The sequence below is a fragment of the Brettanomyces bruxellensis genome, chromosome 8, assembly GCF_011074885.1.
Source record: "Brettanomyces bruxellensis chromosome 8, complete sequence".
Classification (NCBI taxonomy): domain Eukaryota; kingdom Fungi; phylum Ascomycota; class Pichiomycetes; order Pichiales; family Pichiaceae; genus Brettanomyces; species Brettanomyces bruxellensis.
Window position 1 is genome coordinate 2,343,767 of NC_054689.1, and position 20,113 is coordinate 2,363,879.

The window sequence follows — 20,113 nt, forward strand, 5'->3', positions numbered from 1 at the left end:
ATTATTCTAGTTTAGTACTGGTAGTCTTCCATGAAACCACCCTCACCATAAAGTCTGTCCCATGTCTCAAATTCTAAGTCAATTTCCGATCTGACTTTCTTCTTTAGTTCCCCCTCAAGCAATCTCTGATAACTCCAATCTAAAAAGTCCTCGATGTTGTAATTGTTCTTAGAAAACGGTTGTGAGAGAATCTTTGCCAATGATGCAACTTGGGGATGGTAATGGTTCATCATCGTCTCCAGTTCCCAAAGAGATGAGTCTAGGGCATTGGTCTTAGCCGGGTCTTTTTCATCCGGATTAAATGGATCAACATAATACTTCTCCTTTGAGGCTTCGATATTATGGATTAAAAGCATGCATGTTGGATGTCTTTTCAAAAGATTGTACACGAATGGAATTATGGCAATAATCCCGGGGGCCGGCGAACGTAATGCTAATTGCGAAAGTCTCTTAATAAAGGAAGCAACTATTGTTGCAGAAAGATGTGTGGATGTCATAAAGAGATCAAGCATACGAAGAAACCTGGAACGTATGTTCAAATGAAGAAGTTCTGGTGTTAAAATGCAATATAGCTTCGTGTAGAAATCTGGGTAATCTAAGTTGAATCTCTTTATGAGTTCCCATAAGCCATTTAATGCAACAATAGAAAGCGAGATGTCTCTCTCCTCTATTCCTAAGTTGTATGAGTCTGTCAAGAAGTCCATTAGCTTTGTAGGATTATTCATAAATGGAATAACACGTTTATGTAGTATGAAAAGAATTGCTTTATATTGATCCACCGATAATTCTTTAGATTGCAAAAGAATGATCCACGACTTTTCAAAGTTCGACCTGAATGTGCTGAGATCAGAAACTTTTTGAGGAACATCCTGCACCAAAGTAGTGTCTGTATATGAATCTACATCCATTTTAGGATACATCTCTGATATTTTAACCAGCGTGATTAAATTTGCAAGCACCATATCGAATTTGTCTTCTCTGTCTTTGAGAACCTGCGCCAATGAGATTTTCAACTGTCTAAAGAAATAATACTTCACGTCCCAGAAAGCATTAAAATACTGTTTGTAGAACTCTAGTATTAGTGGATTGTCAATTCCGTAATCGGATCCCCTAATGTTCTGCTTGTCTCCACTTATTATGAGTGCCCGCACAATCCTATCGTACGTATTTGTAGCAAAGAATGGCTGGTCTTCACCCGGGGCCATATATTTACTTTCTGCCTTTACTATGTTCATCACAGATGACAAACCATAAATTTGAAACTGTGCAACAAAATCTTTGTTATTACTGTATTCCCAAATCTTGAATATCGAATCAAAGTACTCGGAGTACTTTGCTTGAAGCCATCCAGAAACTATTTGTTGTTGTTTTGTGTCACTACCCCGGAGCTGAAGCTGCTTCTTAGAAAGTAGCCAAGTGAAAATTCTTGTCAGAGAAGCAACTAAACTTTGCATAGATTCCAACTTTTCATCATCCAAAGATTCATTTCCCTCAATTTCATATATCAAATTGTTCAAGTGCTGCAAAAGCCTTGCTATATTGTTAAAGTACTTTGGCGATTTCTTAGTCTCTGCTTCTAGTTTTTGAATATTGGCTTTGGTCAATGTAATGTCTTTTGCTTTTCTAGCCCTTTTTTGGTCAGATCCCGAAGCCAGATTATTCCCTCTCTTCGAAGTCATTTTATCGATCTTAACTCTTTTTATATCCGCTGATTTTTGGCCTTAACTATACAAGATCTAAGCTTAGTTAAAGGAATGTCGTGCCCATCAAAACCTCAGACCTCAAATTTTCACCTCTGCCCTGATTCTTTTGTATCATTGCACTGCCTGAATAGTTTCCCAACCAGGGGATAAAATTTTCACTTCAAATTTTTATTTTTTTTTATTTTTTTCTTGTTCGCATACGGAGTATTTAAAGGCCTCGTTTTCCCCGCTAAAGTTCTGTCACTCAAAACATTTTAGAGATCTACGTTCCTCGTAATCCTTCCAAGTTTTACAAAAATATGATGAAAACTAGGCGTTGCTTTTTAGCACATTCGTTGTCCCTCCCATTTTGGGAAGTGTGCCCTTCGGGGTGCCGGGGCTGGATGGATGAAAGCGTTTGGCGCAAACTATATCTTGTTACTTATTCAAGACGCAGTTGTACATTCTGAAAATACATTCGAGAGATGTGAAGCTGGAAAGGATTACCTGGTAAAAGATGGTACACTTTTTTGAGAAAATTGCCTTATTTTAATTGTAGTGAAGTCTAGTCTGTCGTGAAGTTGTGTAGTATACTTTACGTGCTTAGGTTAATTTTCAATGCTGTACATTTTAGAACTCAAATAACTGGAAGCAAAACAATTAAAGTGTTTCCTTTTTGTGTGTTTACGAGGTCCTACTTTCGATCACCAATCTATTCAAGTTGCAGATGTGTACCAATCATCATCCTACTTTCAAGTAATAATCTATTCAAGTTACAAATATGTACTAATCCTCATCTTCATCATCCACAACAATCGGAGGAAGTTCAATGTCAGAATCTGAATCCGAGTCTGAAGCAACGTTTTGTCCAACAGATTCTACTTTTTCTGTTTCACGGTCCACCTTGACAAATGTCTCTTCCACTTTTGCAGATAATGTCTCAACCTCCGCCTTATCTTCTGCAACTGCTTGCTTTTTAGACTCTGTTCTTTCCTTTTCTTCTTTCATAGCTATGTTTCTAAGCTCATCTTCATTTTCTTGTCTAGCCCGCTTTAACGACTGAACAGCTTTGTCTTCCTCAAGCTTTCTTTTCCTTTCTAATTTTTCTGCTTCTTCGTTGCTGTTCGCAGAATTTTTCATATTACTTTTAGTTCTTTGTCCTTCCAGTTCCTCATCATCTTCTTCTTCAGGACTATTAATCTCTTCCAAATTTGCATCTGTAATCTGGCCTACAATAGTAGACATTGGAGGAAAGCGAGGATTAAGAAGCAAACTTAGCATACGATCTTTTTTTCCAATTAACGTGCTAACAATTGGTAAAACGGACACCGGAAGTCCTCGCTGAGCAGGATTTAACGCTAATGCCTCTAAAAGATCAATGATATCCTTATTCCGCTTATTTGCAACACCGTTGTTAAGTATTTCTTTGTTCTTGATGGCATCAAGAATTCCAAAACGAGTAATTTTCACAACCTTTGATGGGGAAAGTTTACAATTGCTCAAAGTTATGCTGAAAAACTGCCTTATTATGTGCATTACACGCTCGGTTGCACTGAAAACAAATAGTTCAGAGTGGGCAACAATATCAGAGAGACCAATAATATTTGAATGCTTCCTACCCTTTCTGTTGTTTCTTCTATTTCCCGTAAAGTTTGTACTGCCTTTGCCATTATTTCCCCCGTTTTCAGCCGATTCTAGTCCCGTGGACATTCCACTTATATCCGGAATCTGTGGTTTTACAATTATCAAGGCCGCAGAAACAATATGATCGATTGTGGAAGAATCTGAAAGTGTTCCGACATTGGAAATCAACTCTGTAGAGGCATTAATCACATCAACAACCAATTCTTCATCTTCTGCAACCGCTTTCTTGTCCATAGTCGCTTTACCTTTGGAAATAGTAACCGGGATCGCGGAATCTAGTGTAGAGAGAATTGATGTGTGGTGTAATAAGATTTCAGTAGGGAAATTGCTCTCTAGCGATTGAATAAAATGAATACCGGCCCTATTAACTTGCTTCAATGATTGCGATATGAACACACGAGTTAGTGGATCCCGAATGTCCCGTTTTATTGGTAAATATCCAACATTCATGCTAGTCAACAGTTCTCCCAAAGTAACAAACTGTGCCAAGGGAACTCGAACGGTAGTTAGAGTTGGTATTGAAATGTAGGCAGATATAAAGGCGCAAAGTGCCTCGATCCGTTTTGAAATTTTAAATAGGTCAAGTGGATTCTCTGCTATGTCAATATTCAATGAATCAAAAACAAAATTCTCCGTAATAGAATCTGAACGATCATCTGGCAATAGCTTCATTCTGGATGCAAAATCCGGATCCTGGGAAGTTTCCAAAAGTTCATCGTAAATAGACAAGATTGATCTCATCTCTAGCAAAAGATTTGAAACCTTCTTTTTCCATATTTTTTCAGGTCCTTCTCTGGAAAGACTGAATGATAAAAGAGCTAAGCATCTAAAACAAAGGTTCACTAAGCACGGATCCATCGAAAAGTAATTGTCATCACCAGCAAGAAGATTACTTAATTGGGTCTCAAACTTAGAACCAAATGGTCGAAATGTTGTGCTGTGATATAGAAGAATGTTATAAAGAGTCTGTATGGCATCTTCCGGGATGAGTGCAATATTATCAATTAGAGCTGCTATAATTGATGGAAGTCTTGGCGTTAAGACTTCTCTTGTTAACGTTGGCTTGGATCTAATCCTGCTGATTGCAAATTTTAATGCTTCGCTGGCACTTTGCAGGGTTGCAAGCTTTTCCTTGTTTGGATTAGAATAGTCTGTGATGAAGCATTTGCTTGATAAAATTTTGACCATAGATCCAATCATTTCTTTGAGGTAAGGAGACATCAAAATCCGTAAATGAAGGCTGATAACCACAAATAGTTTACATCCAATCCATCTAAAATCGTCTCTTTTAGATAGTAAATAATTATTCACCCTTGAACATATATGATTTATATCAACCTGTGAAGCATCCGAGATTGTCGATGCTTTAGATAGCGTTCTTAAAATTAATGAGAGGTCATAGTCAAAGATGTTTTCACCATCAAGGACATTTATAATCGCATCAAGGGATGACGATTTTGATATCATTGTATTTTTTGTTGGTATCTATGCTTTACTGCCAAAATGTGCCTCTTTATATACTAATAACCAAGCTTTCTTGAGCTTAGGCATTCATGAACAGAAGAGTGAAAAATTCTGCACTTTTTTTTTTTTTTTTTTAAGTCCTCATATAATTTTCATATAATTTTCATCTACTTTCCTACTTCTTGACGTTAGTTAAGAGAAATATACAACTTATAAAGGAAGGCAAGAATTATCTAACTATCGGCTTTCTTTGGTATTTTGATCTAGCGAATAAACAGAATGTTACTTGATATAAATACCGGCATACTTGAGCAAGTAGATGGGTCTGCCAGCTTCAGTTTTGGACCTACTAAAGTGATAACTTCCGTTGCTGGACCTTTGGAACTCACAAAATCGAAGAATGAAAGACCAAACTCCGCTTTTATTGATCTAAATATCCGTCCTGCAACAGGGGTACCAAGTACAAGGGAGGCATTACTTGAGAGCAAGGTGTTGAAAGTATTGGCGAGTGTGATTGATGTTTCACGGTATTCGCTAAAACAGATACAAATAAACAATCAGATAGTTGAGCCAGGCGAGGATTCTCGATATACGGTGAACGAATTGGCAGCCGTCATAAATTCTACTTTTATAGCATTGCTCGATTCTGGAATATCGTTGAAGGCTTCATTTCTGGCATCTGTTTGTGCAATTGACGAATCACATAAGTTGATAGTGAATCCCAACGAGACACAGTTACGACATTCTGTTTCACAACATATAGTTGTTTTTTCATTATCCGATGGCAAATGCAAGAATCTCTTGTACAGTGATTCAAAGGGGAAATTTACAGAGAGTGAGTACTTTCAGGCATTGGATAACTGCTCATCTGAGATTGAAGTGCAGATTCCAGCAGTTAGAGAATTTTTAGTGGAAAAGGTGAAGCGTGACTATGTGTGGAAGTTATAGTGAAATTGCTAAAACTGTGATGAAAACTGTGATCAGAATATGGTCAACATGGTCAAAATGGTCAAAATGGTCAAATATGATCAAATATGATCAAATATGGTCAAATATGGTCAAAACTAAAAATATAGTCAAAATTAACATTAGAGGAAGATTCTGTACAATAATAAAGCGTTTTAAAACAAATAGCTCGATTGATGTATTTTTAAAAGCATGTATTATGCCTACAGATAAAATAAAGAAGTGCAAGCAACCAAATAAAGATCAAGTAAAAGGAACCTGCTAACTCACAACTTCAACTTCTCGAGGTTAGCAATGGTAGCTTTGTAGCCCTCTATATCAGCCTCAGCATTAACTGCATTCTTGGTGTTTTTCTCTTTCGCATCTTCTGAAGCCTTGATCTTGTAATCTTCGGCGCTCATCACCTTTTTCAAATTCTTCAACGTGGACTCCGATTTAGTCAACTTCCTGTTGACCTTCTCTATCTCCTTGTCGATGTCAATTGCACCTTTAACCATCAAGTGAACATTACACTCAGGTGATGCAGCATCCAAGACACAGCCATTAGGAACTTCTGAAGCAGATGAAACGATCTCAACATCAACAACAGCCTTTATCAAAGACTGAATAGCATCCTTCTGGTCTTCAGAGATAGCCTTAACGTCATCACTCGAGGTCTCGATGTAGATCTTCGCGTTCTTCGTGATGTTATACTGGGAAAGCAAGGATCTGGCAGACTTAATGATATTCAGAACAAGGTTGTAAGCAACCTCTGCCTTTGGATTGTCCAAGTCCTTCCTGTACTCAGGGTACTTAGCCTTGACAATGGTCTCAGCCCTCTCGGAAGCTCTCTTTGGCAATCTCTGCCACATCTCTTCAGTGACAAATGGCATGAATGGATGAATCATCCTTAGAGCACCGTCAATACACGTGTAAAGAGTGTCTCTGGCAGATTTCTTTTGCTCCTCGGTTCCTTCAAGAATAAGATACTTGGAGTTTTCAATGTACACATCACACAACTCGTACAACCAGAAGTTGTAGATGGCCTGGGTGGCCTCGTAGAAGTCTCTCTGCTCAAGAGTCTCGTTCAACTTCTTGGCACAGCAGTTCATTCTGTGCAAAATCCACTTCTCAACCAACGTCTCCTTGCCAGAAAGCTTGGCCTCGGCAGGAGGAACGTAATCGTCACCTAATCTCATCAGAACGAACTTGGTGGCCTGGAAAATCTTGTTGCAGAACTTCCTGTAACCTGCAACACGAAGAATATCGAGGTTGATGTCCCTTCCACCGGTGGTGTAAGCACACAAGGCGAAACGAAGTGCATCCGTACCACATTGAGGAATGCCGCTAGGATATGACAAAGCCTGGCCCTTCTTAGCCTTCTCGATCTCTCTTGGGTCCAAGTTACCGTTGTACAACTGCTTGTGCAAGTTTTCGAGAGAAATACCGTGGATGACATCCCATGGATCAACAACATTACCCAAAGACTTGGACATCTTCCTTCCCTGGGCATCTCTAACCAACGAGTGGCAGAAAACTTCCTTGAAAGGAACGTCTCCCGTCATTTTGATTCCAAGCATGATCATACGTGCAACCCAGAAGAAGAGAATATCCCAGCCGGTCTCCAACATCGACATTGGGTGGAAAACCTCCATGTCCTTGTTCTTCTCAGGCCATCCCAAAGTGGACAAAGGCCACAAACCGGACGAGAACCACGTGTCAAGAACATCTTCATCCTGCTCAAGGGTGAACTTCAAACCGCTAAACTTCTTCTCAGCCTTCTCCTGGGCCTCCTCCAAAGTACGGCCGGCAATCCAGTAGTCACTACTGTCTTTGCTGTTGTTTTGGCCCTCAATATTCACAAAGTACACTGGGCACCTGTGTCCCCACCAAAGCTGACGAGAAATACACCAATCCTGGATGTTCTCCAACCAGTGGTAGAATTCATGAAGAGACGAAACTGGCGAAATGGTGATCTTGCCCTCCTTAACGGCTTTGATGGCATCCTCGGCCATCTTCTTCTCGCTGACCCACCACTGAGGCTTCAAGTAAGGCTCAACAACATCACCTGAACGCGAGCAGAATGGCAAAGTCATCTCGTGGCCTTCCTCACGAAGCCATAAGCCCTTCTTCTTCAATTGCTCGATAACGACAGTCCTGGCATCAAACCTCTTGAGCCCAGCATACTCACCACAGTTCTCGTTCAACTTACCGTCATCCGTGAAGATGTTGATGAACTCCAAGTTGTTCCTCTTACCGGTACTGTAATCGTTGTAATCGTGGCCCGGGGTGATCTTGACGGCACCGGTACCGAACTCCATATCAACGGCCTGCGCATCCGTGATAATAGGAATCTTCCTGTCGCTAAATGGACACTGCACAAACTTGCCGTGCAAATGGGCGTATCTCTTATCATCCGGATGGACTGCGACTGCCGTATCTCCGAAGATAGTCTCCGGACGAGTGGTAGCAACCACCAAACGCTCGTCTGAGCCAACAACTGGGTATGCAAAGTACGTAAGCACACCGAACTCCACCTTCTGGTCGTAACCCGGAACAGAAACCATGGTGTGTCCTGCAACGGTCTTATTTTCGACCTCCAAGTTCGAGATGGCCGTGTTCAACTTCACCGACCAGTTCACCAACCGGTTGTCCCTGTAGATGATACCCTCGTCAAACAATCTGACAAACGCCTCGGCAACTGCCTTGGAACGCTTATCATCAAGAGTGAATGCCTCCCTGGACCAGTCGTACGATGCACCCATTGCCTGGAACTGTGACTTGATCCGTGCATGGAACTTCTCCTTCCACTCCCAGACCTTCTTGGTGAATTCCGTCCTTCCAAGATCGTGCCTGGTCTTCTTTTCCGTCTTCCATAGATTCTTCTCCACAACAGACTGCGTTGCAATACCGGCATGATCGAAACCCGGAATGTAGAGCACGGTCTTGCCCTTCATTCTGTTCCAACGAACCAACGTGTCCTGAATGGAAACCGTGAGGGCGTGACCAATGTGCAAGGCACCGGTCACATTAGGAGGTGGTGCAGGAATGACAAACAGACCTTCCGGCTTCACCTTGCCGTCTTCCGTATATTCAGGCTTGAAAAAGCCCTGTTTCACCCACCAATCGTACCACGACGATTCCACGGCCTGTGGGTCGTAAGATGAGAATGATGGGTCCTTCAAACTGACCAGAATCTTCTTCTCACCTGGAATAGTCTTGTCAACAAACTTTGGTGCTGGTTCTGCCTTTTCCTTGCTTTTTTTCTGCTTTGTAGCCTGGTTCTTTGCCTGGTTTTTGGCCAACTGCTCTCTCTTCTTCTTCTTTGCCAAGAACTTGGCCATTTTAGCCTTCTTCTTGGCCTCTTTAGCCTTCTTCTTGGCTTCCTTCTTCGCCTTCTTTGCTGCCAACTCTTCTGGACTTAAGGTCTTATCCTCCTCTTCCTTCTTGTCCTTTGTTTCTGCTTTAACTTCCTTCGCTTGCTCACTCATGTTTGACCTGAATATACCAAAATTCCTCGATATGCCTTGCTGATCAAATAGATTTCTAGTGTTATAGTCTTTTCCACTCAATAAACTAAAATTCCTATAGCCTATTAAGTTCTGAAGATGCGATCCGATCCTTCTATTTCCCAAGTTTCTAAACGAGTTTCGCAATACTAGCTTACTAAGGTACATATATGAGACTAAGATCTCCAAATTTTCCCTTCAAATCGATGTTGTCGTAAGCGTTGAAGATAACAATCTAATTTCACCATATCTTTTTTTTTTTTTTCTCCCTACTATTTTCCCACGGATTTTCTTTGTATATGGCTGTCCGCACTCATATTTTTCAGATGTGTCGTCCGTACTTTTTTATTTTTTTCAAAAAATTTTTCAGTATCGTCAACAATATGGGGTACACTATTAGTCAAGATCTGGTTTGACTCATGTTGCTCTTTCGCACGTACAATATATTCGAAAACTGATCCTATCTATCCCTACATCAGATATTTCACACTATTACAATTATTAGCAATCTAGTTGCCTCTACTCTTAATGTCATGCTGTTACCTAAAAGAATTATTCGTATCGGTAGTTATCCTGTGTCTCCCAAATTCCTTAATTTTTTTTTTTTTTTTTCATTTCAAGGATTTAAAAAATCACTTGTCCTGTCAGGTGCACGGTTGTACTTCATCCTTTATCTTTCTGTGACGTTTATCCTGCGCTTACAGATCTATATTAGATGTAAACTAGAACAGAGTATTAACCATCATTCGTTTAGAAGTTGAATTTTAAAGCATTTGAGCATGAGTCTTGCGAATACGCTTTTGGGTGATATATCGAGTGATGACGAATCGGATATTGATGATAATCAAATTGAGAACACAAATGATAGCAAAAGTATGAACTTAGTGCAAGCATCTACCTCAGATGGTAGATTAGCGCATATAGACAACTCTCTGTGCCACAAGTATATGCCGATGCTAAAATCATTACAAAACTTAGTTGCCGAGTTAAACTCCGAGGTCAGTTTCACCACATTGGCAAATAAGTTGGATTTAATAACGAAGGCCAATGAAATATTAGGGAAATCAAGAGATTGCATACGATCTATACATACGTTCATAAAGATACGATACAAACCGATATGGTCAGACCTTGATACTCTTATTCCAAATCCAATAAACTTTGCCAAGGTTATTATGGTGGTAAAAGACGATATTGACAGTGTTTCTTCGAAAGGTGAGGAATTGTCCACATTTTTAAAGAAAGATGAAATATTAGGACTAACTGTATCCGCTTCCTCCATGGTTGAGCTACCTACAGAGCAAAGAAACTCTGAAATCATTGAGGTGATAATACCAGCCTGCAAATTATTGACTGATTTTAGTGATGGAATTGAGATAGTTGAAGCCTTTTTAACTAAAGCTGCGTATTTATTGACTCCAAATGTTACCGCTCTTGTTGGACCGCATATTGCAGCACAGCTTTTAGCCACATTGGGATTGGATGGTTTGATTAAAACTCCTGCATGTAATCTTCCAAATCTTGGAGCTAATGATTCTGCTACAGGTGTACACTCAACGAGAATTAAAAGAGGCTTTATATATAACTGTGAGTTGGTTCAATCTGTTTCCATGGATTATAGAAAGCAGGCTATGCGGCAGGTATCTGCAAAAGTGATATTAGCTGCGAGGATCGATTTTTCGCAAAGAGGATCAGCCAAGGAGGACAGATTCGGTAAAGAATGGTATAATGAGATTGCTTCAAAACTAGAAAAGATTCAGGCTCCTCCAGAAAATCATCAGATGAAGCCTTTGCCGAAACCAGTGGACAAGAAATCTGCAAAGCGTGCTGGTCGGCGGTTCAGAAAGCAAAAGGAAAAAATGAAGATGTCGAAACTCGAAGAAGCCAAAAACAAAATGCCGTTTTACAAGGCTGAAGACACAGAAATGGATGAGTTTGGAAATGAAATTGGCTTAGGAATGGCTAGTAAGTTTTCTTCGTCCAAAGGGGCATACAGAAATTTATCTATTGCGGACACACATCGTCCACAAATTACAAAAGGATTAGCCCAAAAGCTGGAAAGCTTTATTCCGGCAAATACCGAACATCAAAGTTCAAAGTTGGTGTCGCTACTTGAAAGCAATGATAAAGCATCATACAATACGGCAAATACTGAGATGTCGGAAAGGCCTAAGAAGATTAGGAAGATCGAGGATGGCCGAAATGGATATTAATTGAATGTTTGGTCTGACATGATATTTGACAGTTAAAAGATCGGAAATAAGTATGTAAAATAATTAAATCAAATAATATGTAGGATTTGTAATTCTGTTCATAGTATCTACTTTGACATATTTTGACGTTTTATTGTTTACGCACATTACGTATTGTGAATACAGCGTTACTGCCTAAAAATAAGCAGTTATACTTCACTTGATAAATATTCTTATTTCAGATTTAAAGTCTTTTCTAGTTTGAATCACAACAACAAAGAAGCATGTCGTCCAATCAAAATAAATGAAACTCGAGACTTGCATTTACTCCTTGCTCTTGGGAAGTATCACCCAAAATTCTTTTCTCTTTCCCTTAAGCTGAAGTTTTTTTTTTAATTGATTGAAAAGTACAAAGCTAGTGAGTGAGAGTAGAAGTAATGATACCAAATGAGTAAAAAAAAGTAATTTGAAACGTGATTCCGCAATTGGCAAAATGTAAATATAAATTATTTTCCTCATTTAGAAACAAATCAATTTTCGGCGCTTTGGGACACAAATCATTGCATTCATTTTTACTATTCTTATTTTTTTCCCCCTTCCATTGCTTTATAGAATCAAGTTGCTTTCACTCTTCTTTGCATACTGATCTCAAGTTTGATTCTATTCTGCTCTTGGTATATTATTACAACCAATCCATCTTGCAATAATTGAATCGAAGCAATTCCCTTCCATCATACTTTGCTTAAACTACTTTGCTTTAATATCAACCTGCTTTGAAGTCTGCCTTATACTTATCTTATTAAACTCGTCATTTCACAAACGATCAAACAAACTCACAAACTTGTTTTACAGAATGACTCTAGTGGGAAACTTGTTCGCAGGACGAAGTTCTGAAAAGGAATCCAACTATGTTGATGAGCTTTCGAGAGATGTTGAAAACTTAAGATTTGGACCACTTGATCCTTCTACTCCTTCCAGAAGTCCATATAAGAATGAAGATGATAATCATGCCAATGACAGCTCGTTCATGTCGATATGCAGCTCTCCAGCGAGCAACAGATCATCTCCAAAACATCACACAGCATTCAATAAAGAGAATGCTATTCCATCCAGTCCAAATAGGAAGAGTTTGATACCGGAACTTCCAAGATTGACACATCAACATAACAAGTTCAACTCTCCGGAAAGGAAGAAGCTTGACAAGGTGTTTTTCAGCAAGAAGAACTCGCCAAAGACAAAGAGGCTTGTTACATTATGCCAGATGTACTTCTTAGACTATTACTGCGATCTGTTTGACTATGTTATTGGAAGGAGAGAGAGAATTACACAAGTTGAAGGTGCTCTGGGCGACATTGCGGAACCACAGAGATCGTTGCAATGGAAAAACTATATTGGCCGTGAGAGGGCATTCTTACGCAAGAAGAGAACGAAACCAAGAAACAGAGACTTCCACATTATGACACAGGTTGGTCAAGGTGGATATGGACAGGTGTTTTTGGCAAAAAAGAAGGACACGAAGGAATTGTGCGCTTTGAAAGTTCTGAACAAAAGACTCCTGTCGAGAACGGACGAGACAAGACACGTGTTAACTGAGCGTGACATTCTTACAAACACTCGCTCTGTTTGGTTGGTGAAGCTTTTCTATGCTTTCCAAGATAAGGAAAACCTATACATGGCAATGGAGTTTGTTCCTGGCGGTGACTTCCGTACATTGCTCAACAATGCTGGATATCTCATACCGCAGCATGCCCGTTTCTACATCAGTGAAATGTTTGCTGCAGTGAATGCTTTACATCAGTTGGGATACACGCACAGAGACTTGAAGCCAGAGAATTTCTTAATTGATGCAAAGGGCCACATCAAGTTGACTGACTTTGGTTTGGCAGCAGGTTCTGTATGTGCCGACAGAATAGAAAGCATGAAAATGAGGTTGAACCAAGTCAAAGACCTGCAGTATTTACCGAGGGAACGCAGCGTGAAGGAAAGACAAGAGCAGTACAGATCTTTGAGAGCCAGAGATATCCACTATGCAAATTCCATAGTAGGATCTCCAGACTACATGGCTCTTGAAGTGCTGGAAGGAAAACCCTATGACTACACTGTTGACTACTGGTCCTTGGGTTGCATGCTTTTTGAAGCTTTGGTTGGATACACCCCTTTTTCGGGAAGAAATTCTAACGAGACATACTCCAACTTGAAACATTGGAGATCTGTTCTTCGTAGGCCAAGGTATGAAGATAACAGATACGTGTTTAGCGATAGAACATGGGACTTGATCACACATTTAATAGCCTCGCCTAATACTAGGTTGAGAACTTTCAAGCAGGTGATGGCGATGCCATACTTTTCGGAAGTGGACTGGTCAACTCTTAGAGAAAGAATTCCACCATTTACGCCACAGCTTGATAGTGATGAGGATGCTGGCTACTTTGATGACTTCACAAATGAGGGTGATATGGCCAAGTATAAGGATGTTATGGCCAAGAGAGAAAAGGATGAAAGACTGGCAAGAAATACAACAATTAACGATCAGAAGAATTTCGTTGGTTTTACGTTCAAGCATAAAGATAATCCAAGCTCGAATCCAAACAAGATTTTGTCCCCAATTATGCTTAATGGCAGAGATTACCAGGCCGAAATTGGTCGCTATAATGAACCTTTTGGTACGTTGTATTGAGATTGTTTTTTTGGTGCTTGTCAAATGTACCGAGAACTAGAAAGAGACGGGTGTTAAATCTTACCATTAATACACTTGGGTGTACGACTTGGTGTTTTTACTGTTGTGAATCCATCTTATCTGACTCTTATTTTATTTGTTTACTTATTTTTTTTTAATACATACACAATGAAGACTATTAGACATTGACTGGGTAACGAGTTTGAAGTATTGCGGATTTTCCAGTGCACTTGACCTATCATTTTTTTATATATTTATTTATTTTTTTTTCTTTCTTTTCCCTACTAAGCCAGACTAATATATAGACCTTAACCATTCATATACAGCACATTTTTATTGAAGAAGACAATAACAAACATTGGTCCATGTGCAAAGACAAAGTAAAGTGGTAAGTGCTGCTGTTGTATTATGATTTCTCGTGTTCTTCTGCTAACAAATCAAACACGTATTCTAGTTTGGTTCTTAATCCATCTCCAGACTTACTGGACAAAGACATCAAGATTTGCAACATATTAGAAAAGAAAAATGGACATTTTGCAGTGAAGCTGATGCTAGGAGATCTGGTTAAGCTGGATGATCAACAATTTCCAGAAATTGAAACCAAGGCCGACCAACCTATCTATTTTACAGAAGGGGTTCATGAGGCTTCAAAAATCGAGACAAACACTTTGGGACTTGACTTTCTTGGACGCATCGGCATTAAACAGGATGCCAGCGGTTTGAAAATAGGATATATTACTGGAGCATTACAAAATTTAGAGGTTGAGGATATTAAAAGCAAGCTGAGTGTAGGACAAAATCCATATGTTGATATATTGATAACGTATCAGTGGCCCAAACTTATATCGGATGAAGAAAAACTTACAACGGTGGGTTCAAAAAAGCTAGATTTTGTACTTGATATGCTTAAACCACGATACTGGTTTGCGGTTGGAAATGAAATGGGCAGATTTTACGAAAGATTACCATTTCAATGGGAAGAAGGAAGAGTTACCAGATTCATCAGCTTAGGCAAACATGGATCAAAAGGCAAGTGGCTATATGCTTTCAGCATTTCGTTAAATCCGGTCGATGATGTTAAATCCGTATCAGAATTTGGTACGAAACCAAAGCCGGTTGAAACTCATTTAACACAGAAAAGAGGGAGAGATGACGCAGAAAATTATTCGGAGAAGTACCGAAAGAACTATGAAAAGCGACAAAAGCCTGCAGTCACCCCAGATACATGCTTTTTCTGCTTGTCGAATCCTAAAATCGAACTCCACATGATCATTTCTATAGGTAAGACATGCTATATGACAGTTGCAAAGGGTCCTTTGACTTATAGATCTGGACCGTTGGGATTTTCAGGTCACGGATTAATAATTCCAATTGATCATTGTGCGACACTTCTTAAGTACAAAAAGAACGAAAATCAGGATTGTCCGGTTCAGGAGACTAATTTGTATAAGGAAATGGAACTGTATCAGAAATCTATAGGTAACATGTTCCTTTCCTTGGGAAAGTATGCCACTGTTTTTTGGGAGATCTCAAGAACTCGTGGTGTTCACTTTCATAAGCAGTTTGTACCAATACCGGTTGAGCTATGTGGAAAGTTTGAGGAAACAATGAAGAAGCAGATTGACTTTGCATCACAAAAATATGGATCCAAGTTGTCATACAGAAAACTGACAGATGCTGATGGTGATAAAACACTTATCAACGTGATTAACCATTCAGACTACATGCTCCTATCCTTAAGAGAATCTGAGCAGAAAACAACTAAATACTTGTTTCAGTTGTCTGATCAGGATTCTAGAATCGATCTTCAGTTTCCTCGAAAAGTTATTGCGTTCTTACTTAATCTTGGTAACCGAATACATTGGGATAGATGCAAGGAGAGCATTTCCGAGGAAACGGAACAAAGGGATACATTCCAGAGTAAGTTCAGACCGTTCGATTTTACTCTGGCCAAAAAGTAAAAATTGGACATGCGTTTTAATTCCGCATATAGGCAGATATGATGATCTAGAGAAGACTTGAGATTCTGCTATGTACAGTAAGTTTATAGACAATCGATGTAAATTTCAGAAGTTGAAAAAAAAAAAAAAAAGATAAAGAGATAGATTAATCTAAACGCGAAAATAACAAGGACTCTTCTAAGTAGTATATTTATATGATTGGTTTGACTATATCATACATCCCACTATAAAGTTAATTGAATGTACAAGAAGAACGTGTTAATGATAATATAGTATCAATGACAACAGAAAATCAAGGGGTACGGCATTTTCAGGAACTTCTAAATCGATTGTATCATTTCTCTACTCTTACAACAAACACACTTACTTTGGAAGACTTAGAACAAGTAAGAAGATGCTGGGAAGAGGTGTTCTTTACTAAAAAATCAGCATTTAATGATGACAAGTATGAAGACTTTCAATTTGTCGTTAATTGGTTTGACGATACCGCTGAGCCCAAAACCTATCATGGTTTAAGAAGTGTTTCCGAGACATTAGACACAAATAATGAAATGTTACCCGCATCTTCCACACCATCTGTCGATTCTAGCCCCTCTTTAGTGCCGGAACGTATTCTAAAGGATATTCAACAGTGCGTTGGTGATGATACAAAGATTAAAAGTCTCCTAGAAGAGATGGATACGTGTATTTCAAATGATAACATTTTGGAGACGGCTGAAGCTACAGGCACGTTGACAGACACAAATGAATCATCATCAACCGATGTTTCCTGTAAAATTTCACTCACAAACAAAATACGAACGTTACTGGATGAGCATTCAGATCTGGTATCAGCTATATCCACGCAATCAGATCTTACCGAACGCGTTTATAAATGGTATTACAATGACATGTATTATAGGGAAAAAGAGACATCTGCAAACGAGATTTCATATGATGAAGAGTTTCGACATATGTATATATATGGGTTTACAACCCTTTTGGCATCTTTGGACACTTCTGATACAGGCAAAATGCAGAAACTTAAGATACGAAGAGCTTCGAAGAGTATGGTGGAAAGCTTTCTTAGTCGTGTCAATGTTCTTTTACTCTACGATCTCCATGCAATCCATGAGTTTCATCAAAAGGTTTGGGGTGTGGTGAAATTCTGCTTCAGAAATAACGAGGATTGTGATGAAATATGCAGTGAGATTGAAAATTATAGTGTGTTGAACCCGATATTTTCCATATTGAAGCCCCTTGTTCGGCAACTTCTAGACGAGGAATCTCGTAGTTATGATTCGAGCTCCATAGAGAATTCACAATCGGGAAAGGAAAACACGAGACAAATTTCAATTCGGCAGCCTACGGTCACAGATGATTATAACATCCCACGTTTAGAAGCACCAATAAATAAAAATATTGAAGTGATACCAGTGAAAAAGCTTATATTTCTCATAGAAAAGGCTATTAATCTTTCAAATGAAACAATAGGAAGTCTTCGAAGACTACCAAAACTTGTGAAGATCTACGCTTCGCTTCTTGTGGAAGAGGATATGCAACCAGAAATGGATCCGTTTTATTGTAATATCAGTAAGTTTGCTGATCAATGGGTGAACGGAGAGATCACTGCTGTCGAATTTTATTCCGAGCTTTATTCATTTTCGTTGATCCCACTATCCAGGGATTCAGATGATGCTTCATTAAATAATATGCAGTTGCGATTAGCTTATATGCTATCTGGAAGAGAGCTTTATTTGGAAAGACAGTACTTCATAAAGCTCATAGATGCATATAGCAGTCTCAAGAATGTTTGCACTACACCAGATAAAGCAAATTTGTATGTGGGACCGATACTTAAGACATGGCATGCGGAAACTGTAAAATATGCAAATTTGGCGGCCCAAGGTAATAAAGCTTTGCAGAAATTACAAGAAAGGACGGCCTTTAGTGTGTGGAAACAGAAATATGAATATATTTTGACGCTCAGAAGTAAAGCAGATTCTAAAATGTTAAAACACTGGTTTTGTGCTTGGAAAGCAAGATATAGTACCTTGACAACAGAATTGGACAACAGGTTGCAAAAGTTTGAGCATTCACATCTTGAGAGGAAATATTTTAACACATTGGTTCTTGACTATCGTTTCCGAAAATGGGAAATGAAGAATTCAGGGGATATGTTTGCCGTGAAGCAAGCCTTTAATGAATGGAGAAGCCAAGCCGACAACTACAAAAGTTTATTGAAACAGGCAAAGGATAGAAATGATAAATTTTTGGAGACGTTTGTATGGGTTTGCTGGAAGCATCGTTCGTTAGGGAAATTTAGAATTGATACTTTATTGGCCGATACCGAGAAACAGTACACTTCGGCAAGATATTTAAATATTTGGAAGCGGCAACTACATTACGAAAGAGTAAAAAAGGAGGTTGAAGAGCACAACAAAGTATGCATGGAGAAATATGCCTTTAATCAGTGGCAGGACATATACAAGTTACATATGCGTTCTTTAGAATTACGACATAGAACATCATTGAGGAAGCTCAAAACATTTTTTGCCTTTTGGAAAAATGCCCACAAAATGAGGCAGCTTGCAGATGAAAAGCACCGCGCTTTTGTCACAAAGCATTGCTTTGAGACGTGGCTTCTAGAGTTGCATTTTGTTTATTCTTTGTCGAATGCAAACGTCCATATTGCTCAAAGCATGCTTGATCGATGGCGGTTAGAAGCTCGTGGAAGAAAGTTCCAGAAGCAGTCAGAAACAAAGATGGTGGTTATATTTTTTAACCTTTGGAAGTCGAAATATGACAACGTGAAGAAGCTAAATGGCATTTTTTCCGGACGGGTCCAAGAATTGCAAGTTAGTATTTATTTTGAGTTTTGGAGACGGTTTACCGAAACTCAGACTGCAAAGAGGGAAAAGTTCGAGGAATCAGTAAAAGTAATTAGAGAGAATCGTGAAAACTCTCTTCTTAGAAGAATGCTTTCCACTTGGAGACGTAATTTGATGCTGAGGGAGCGGGAGGCAGAAGTGGAAACAGAAAAATTGCATGAATTCGAACGTGAGCGGGTATTGAGACCAGAATTCCACAAATGGCTAAAGAGGTGCGTAGATATCCGAAGAAATGAATCTTCAGCAGATATGTTTTATGACAATCTGCTTAAATTGAAATACATGCTGAAGCTTTTGAATGGATACGATCATAATCTGCAGTTGATGGAACTGTATCAGAACCACAGCAACCTGAAGGATTTGGAGCTTCTTAAAAGAGTGATGTCACAGATCTCGTTAAAGATGATAAAATACCGGACAGATTATCGGAATGCAGACTTGTTCAAGGCCAGATGGGCCAAGATATCAAAAGATGCGTTTTTTGGAATCTGGAAGATGAAATTTGATGCCAGGAAATCGGCCAGAAAGCAAAAGAAGAAAGAACAGCAGCTACAACAACACCAGGAAGACTTAAGTGGGGATGCCTTTAACAGAACCTTGACATCAATGAATTCATACGAATCCTTACGAAATCCCTACATTGATACTACCGACACAATGTATTCGGATAGTCGACTGTCATCACCTCTGACGGAGAGAACTACTGGAACAACTGCAACAAAGCTGACTTCCTGGAAAACAAGCTCTACAGCCGATCTTCTGCAAGTACCAAACCTTGCACCGGACTCACCAACATCATTTTCTAGAATATCACCACCTAAAATTTTCAGAACACCGATGCGGAAGGTGAACATGTCCTTGTCGAGCTCTGCAAAAAGAGTTAGAAGGTTCAACTTGGAGCAACGAGTGAACCACTACAGACAGGCCAAGAAGTCGCCGGAAAAAGGAGAGATACTAAGAAGTTCCGAGGATTCAACGGCTCCTCCAACCCCTACAAAGCCATCTCGAATTGCGATGTTGGAGCACCAGAGGAGATGAGGTGTGGGCAGTGTATTAAACCGAATGTACTTTTAGCAAGTAGCATGTATATTAGGTCTGTGAATGTACTTTTAGCAACTAGAGTGTATATTAAGTCTGCGAATGTACTTTTAGAATGTATATTAAGTCTA

At 39.3% G+C, this 20,113-nt stretch overlaps 6 protein-coding genes across 6 annotated transcripts; 3 read left to right on the top strand and 3 right to left on the bottom strand.

The window, feature by feature from the left end:
- Positions 1 to 11: 11 nt before the first annotated feature.
- On the bottom strand, positions 12 to 1,679 carry BRETT_001245 (uncharacterized protein; the record flags this gene model as incomplete). The annotated part of the gene is made up of 1 exon (XM_041279800.1): positions 12 to 1,679. The coding sequence occupies one exon, from the start codon at positions 1,677 to 1,679 to the stop codon at positions 12 to 14; it is 1,668 nt and encodes a 555-aa protein (XP_041138014.1).
- A 789-nt stretch (positions 1,680 to 2,468) lies between these two features.
- On the bottom strand, positions 2,469 to 4,793 carry BRETT_001246 (uncharacterized protein; the record flags this gene model as incomplete). The annotated part of the gene is made up of 1 exon (XM_041279801.1): positions 2,469 to 4,793. The coding sequence occupies one exon, from the start codon at positions 4,791 to 4,793 to the stop codon at positions 2,469 to 2,471; it is 2,325 nt and encodes a 774-aa protein (XP_041138015.1).
- Positions 4,794 to 5,069: 276 nt separating this feature from the next.
- Positions 5,070 to 5,738, top strand: BRETT_001247 (uncharacterized protein; the record flags this gene model as incomplete). The annotated part of the gene is made up of 1 exon (XM_041279802.1): positions 5,070 to 5,738. One exon carries the CDS (start codon positions 5,070 to 5,072, stop codon positions 5,736 to 5,738), a length of 669 nt encoding a protein of 222 aa, XP_041138016.1.
- A 284-nt stretch (positions 5,739 to 6,022) lies between these two features.
- Positions 6,023 to 9,226, bottom strand: VAS1 (valine--tRNA ligase; the record flags this gene model as incomplete). Its single annotated transcript, XM_041279803.1, has 1 exon — positions 6,023 to 9,226. One exon carries the CDS (start codon positions 9,224 to 9,226, stop codon positions 6,023 to 6,025), a length of 3,204 nt encoding a protein of 1,067 aa, XP_041138017.1.
- Positions 9,227 to 10,023: 797 nt separating this feature from the next.
- On the top strand, positions 10,024 to 11,457 carry BRETT_001249 (uncharacterized protein; the record flags this gene model as incomplete). The annotated part of the gene is made up of 1 exon (XM_041279804.1): positions 10,024 to 11,457. The coding sequence occupies one exon, from the start codon at positions 10,024 to 10,026 to the stop codon at positions 11,455 to 11,457; it is 1,434 nt and encodes a 477-aa protein (XP_041138018.1).
- Positions 11,458 to 12,289: 832 nt separating this feature from the next.
- Positions 12,290 to 19,982, top strand: BRETT_001250 (uncharacterized protein; the record flags this gene model as incomplete). Its single annotated transcript, XM_041279805.1, has 3 exons — positions 12,290 to 14,103; positions 14,568 to 16,033; positions 16,450 to 19,982. 3 exons carry the CDS (start codon positions 12,290 to 12,292, stop codon positions 19,980 to 19,982), a joined length of 6,813 nt encoding a protein of 2,270 aa, XP_041138019.1.
- Between the last annotated feature and the right edge of the window lie 131 nt (positions 19,983 to 20,113).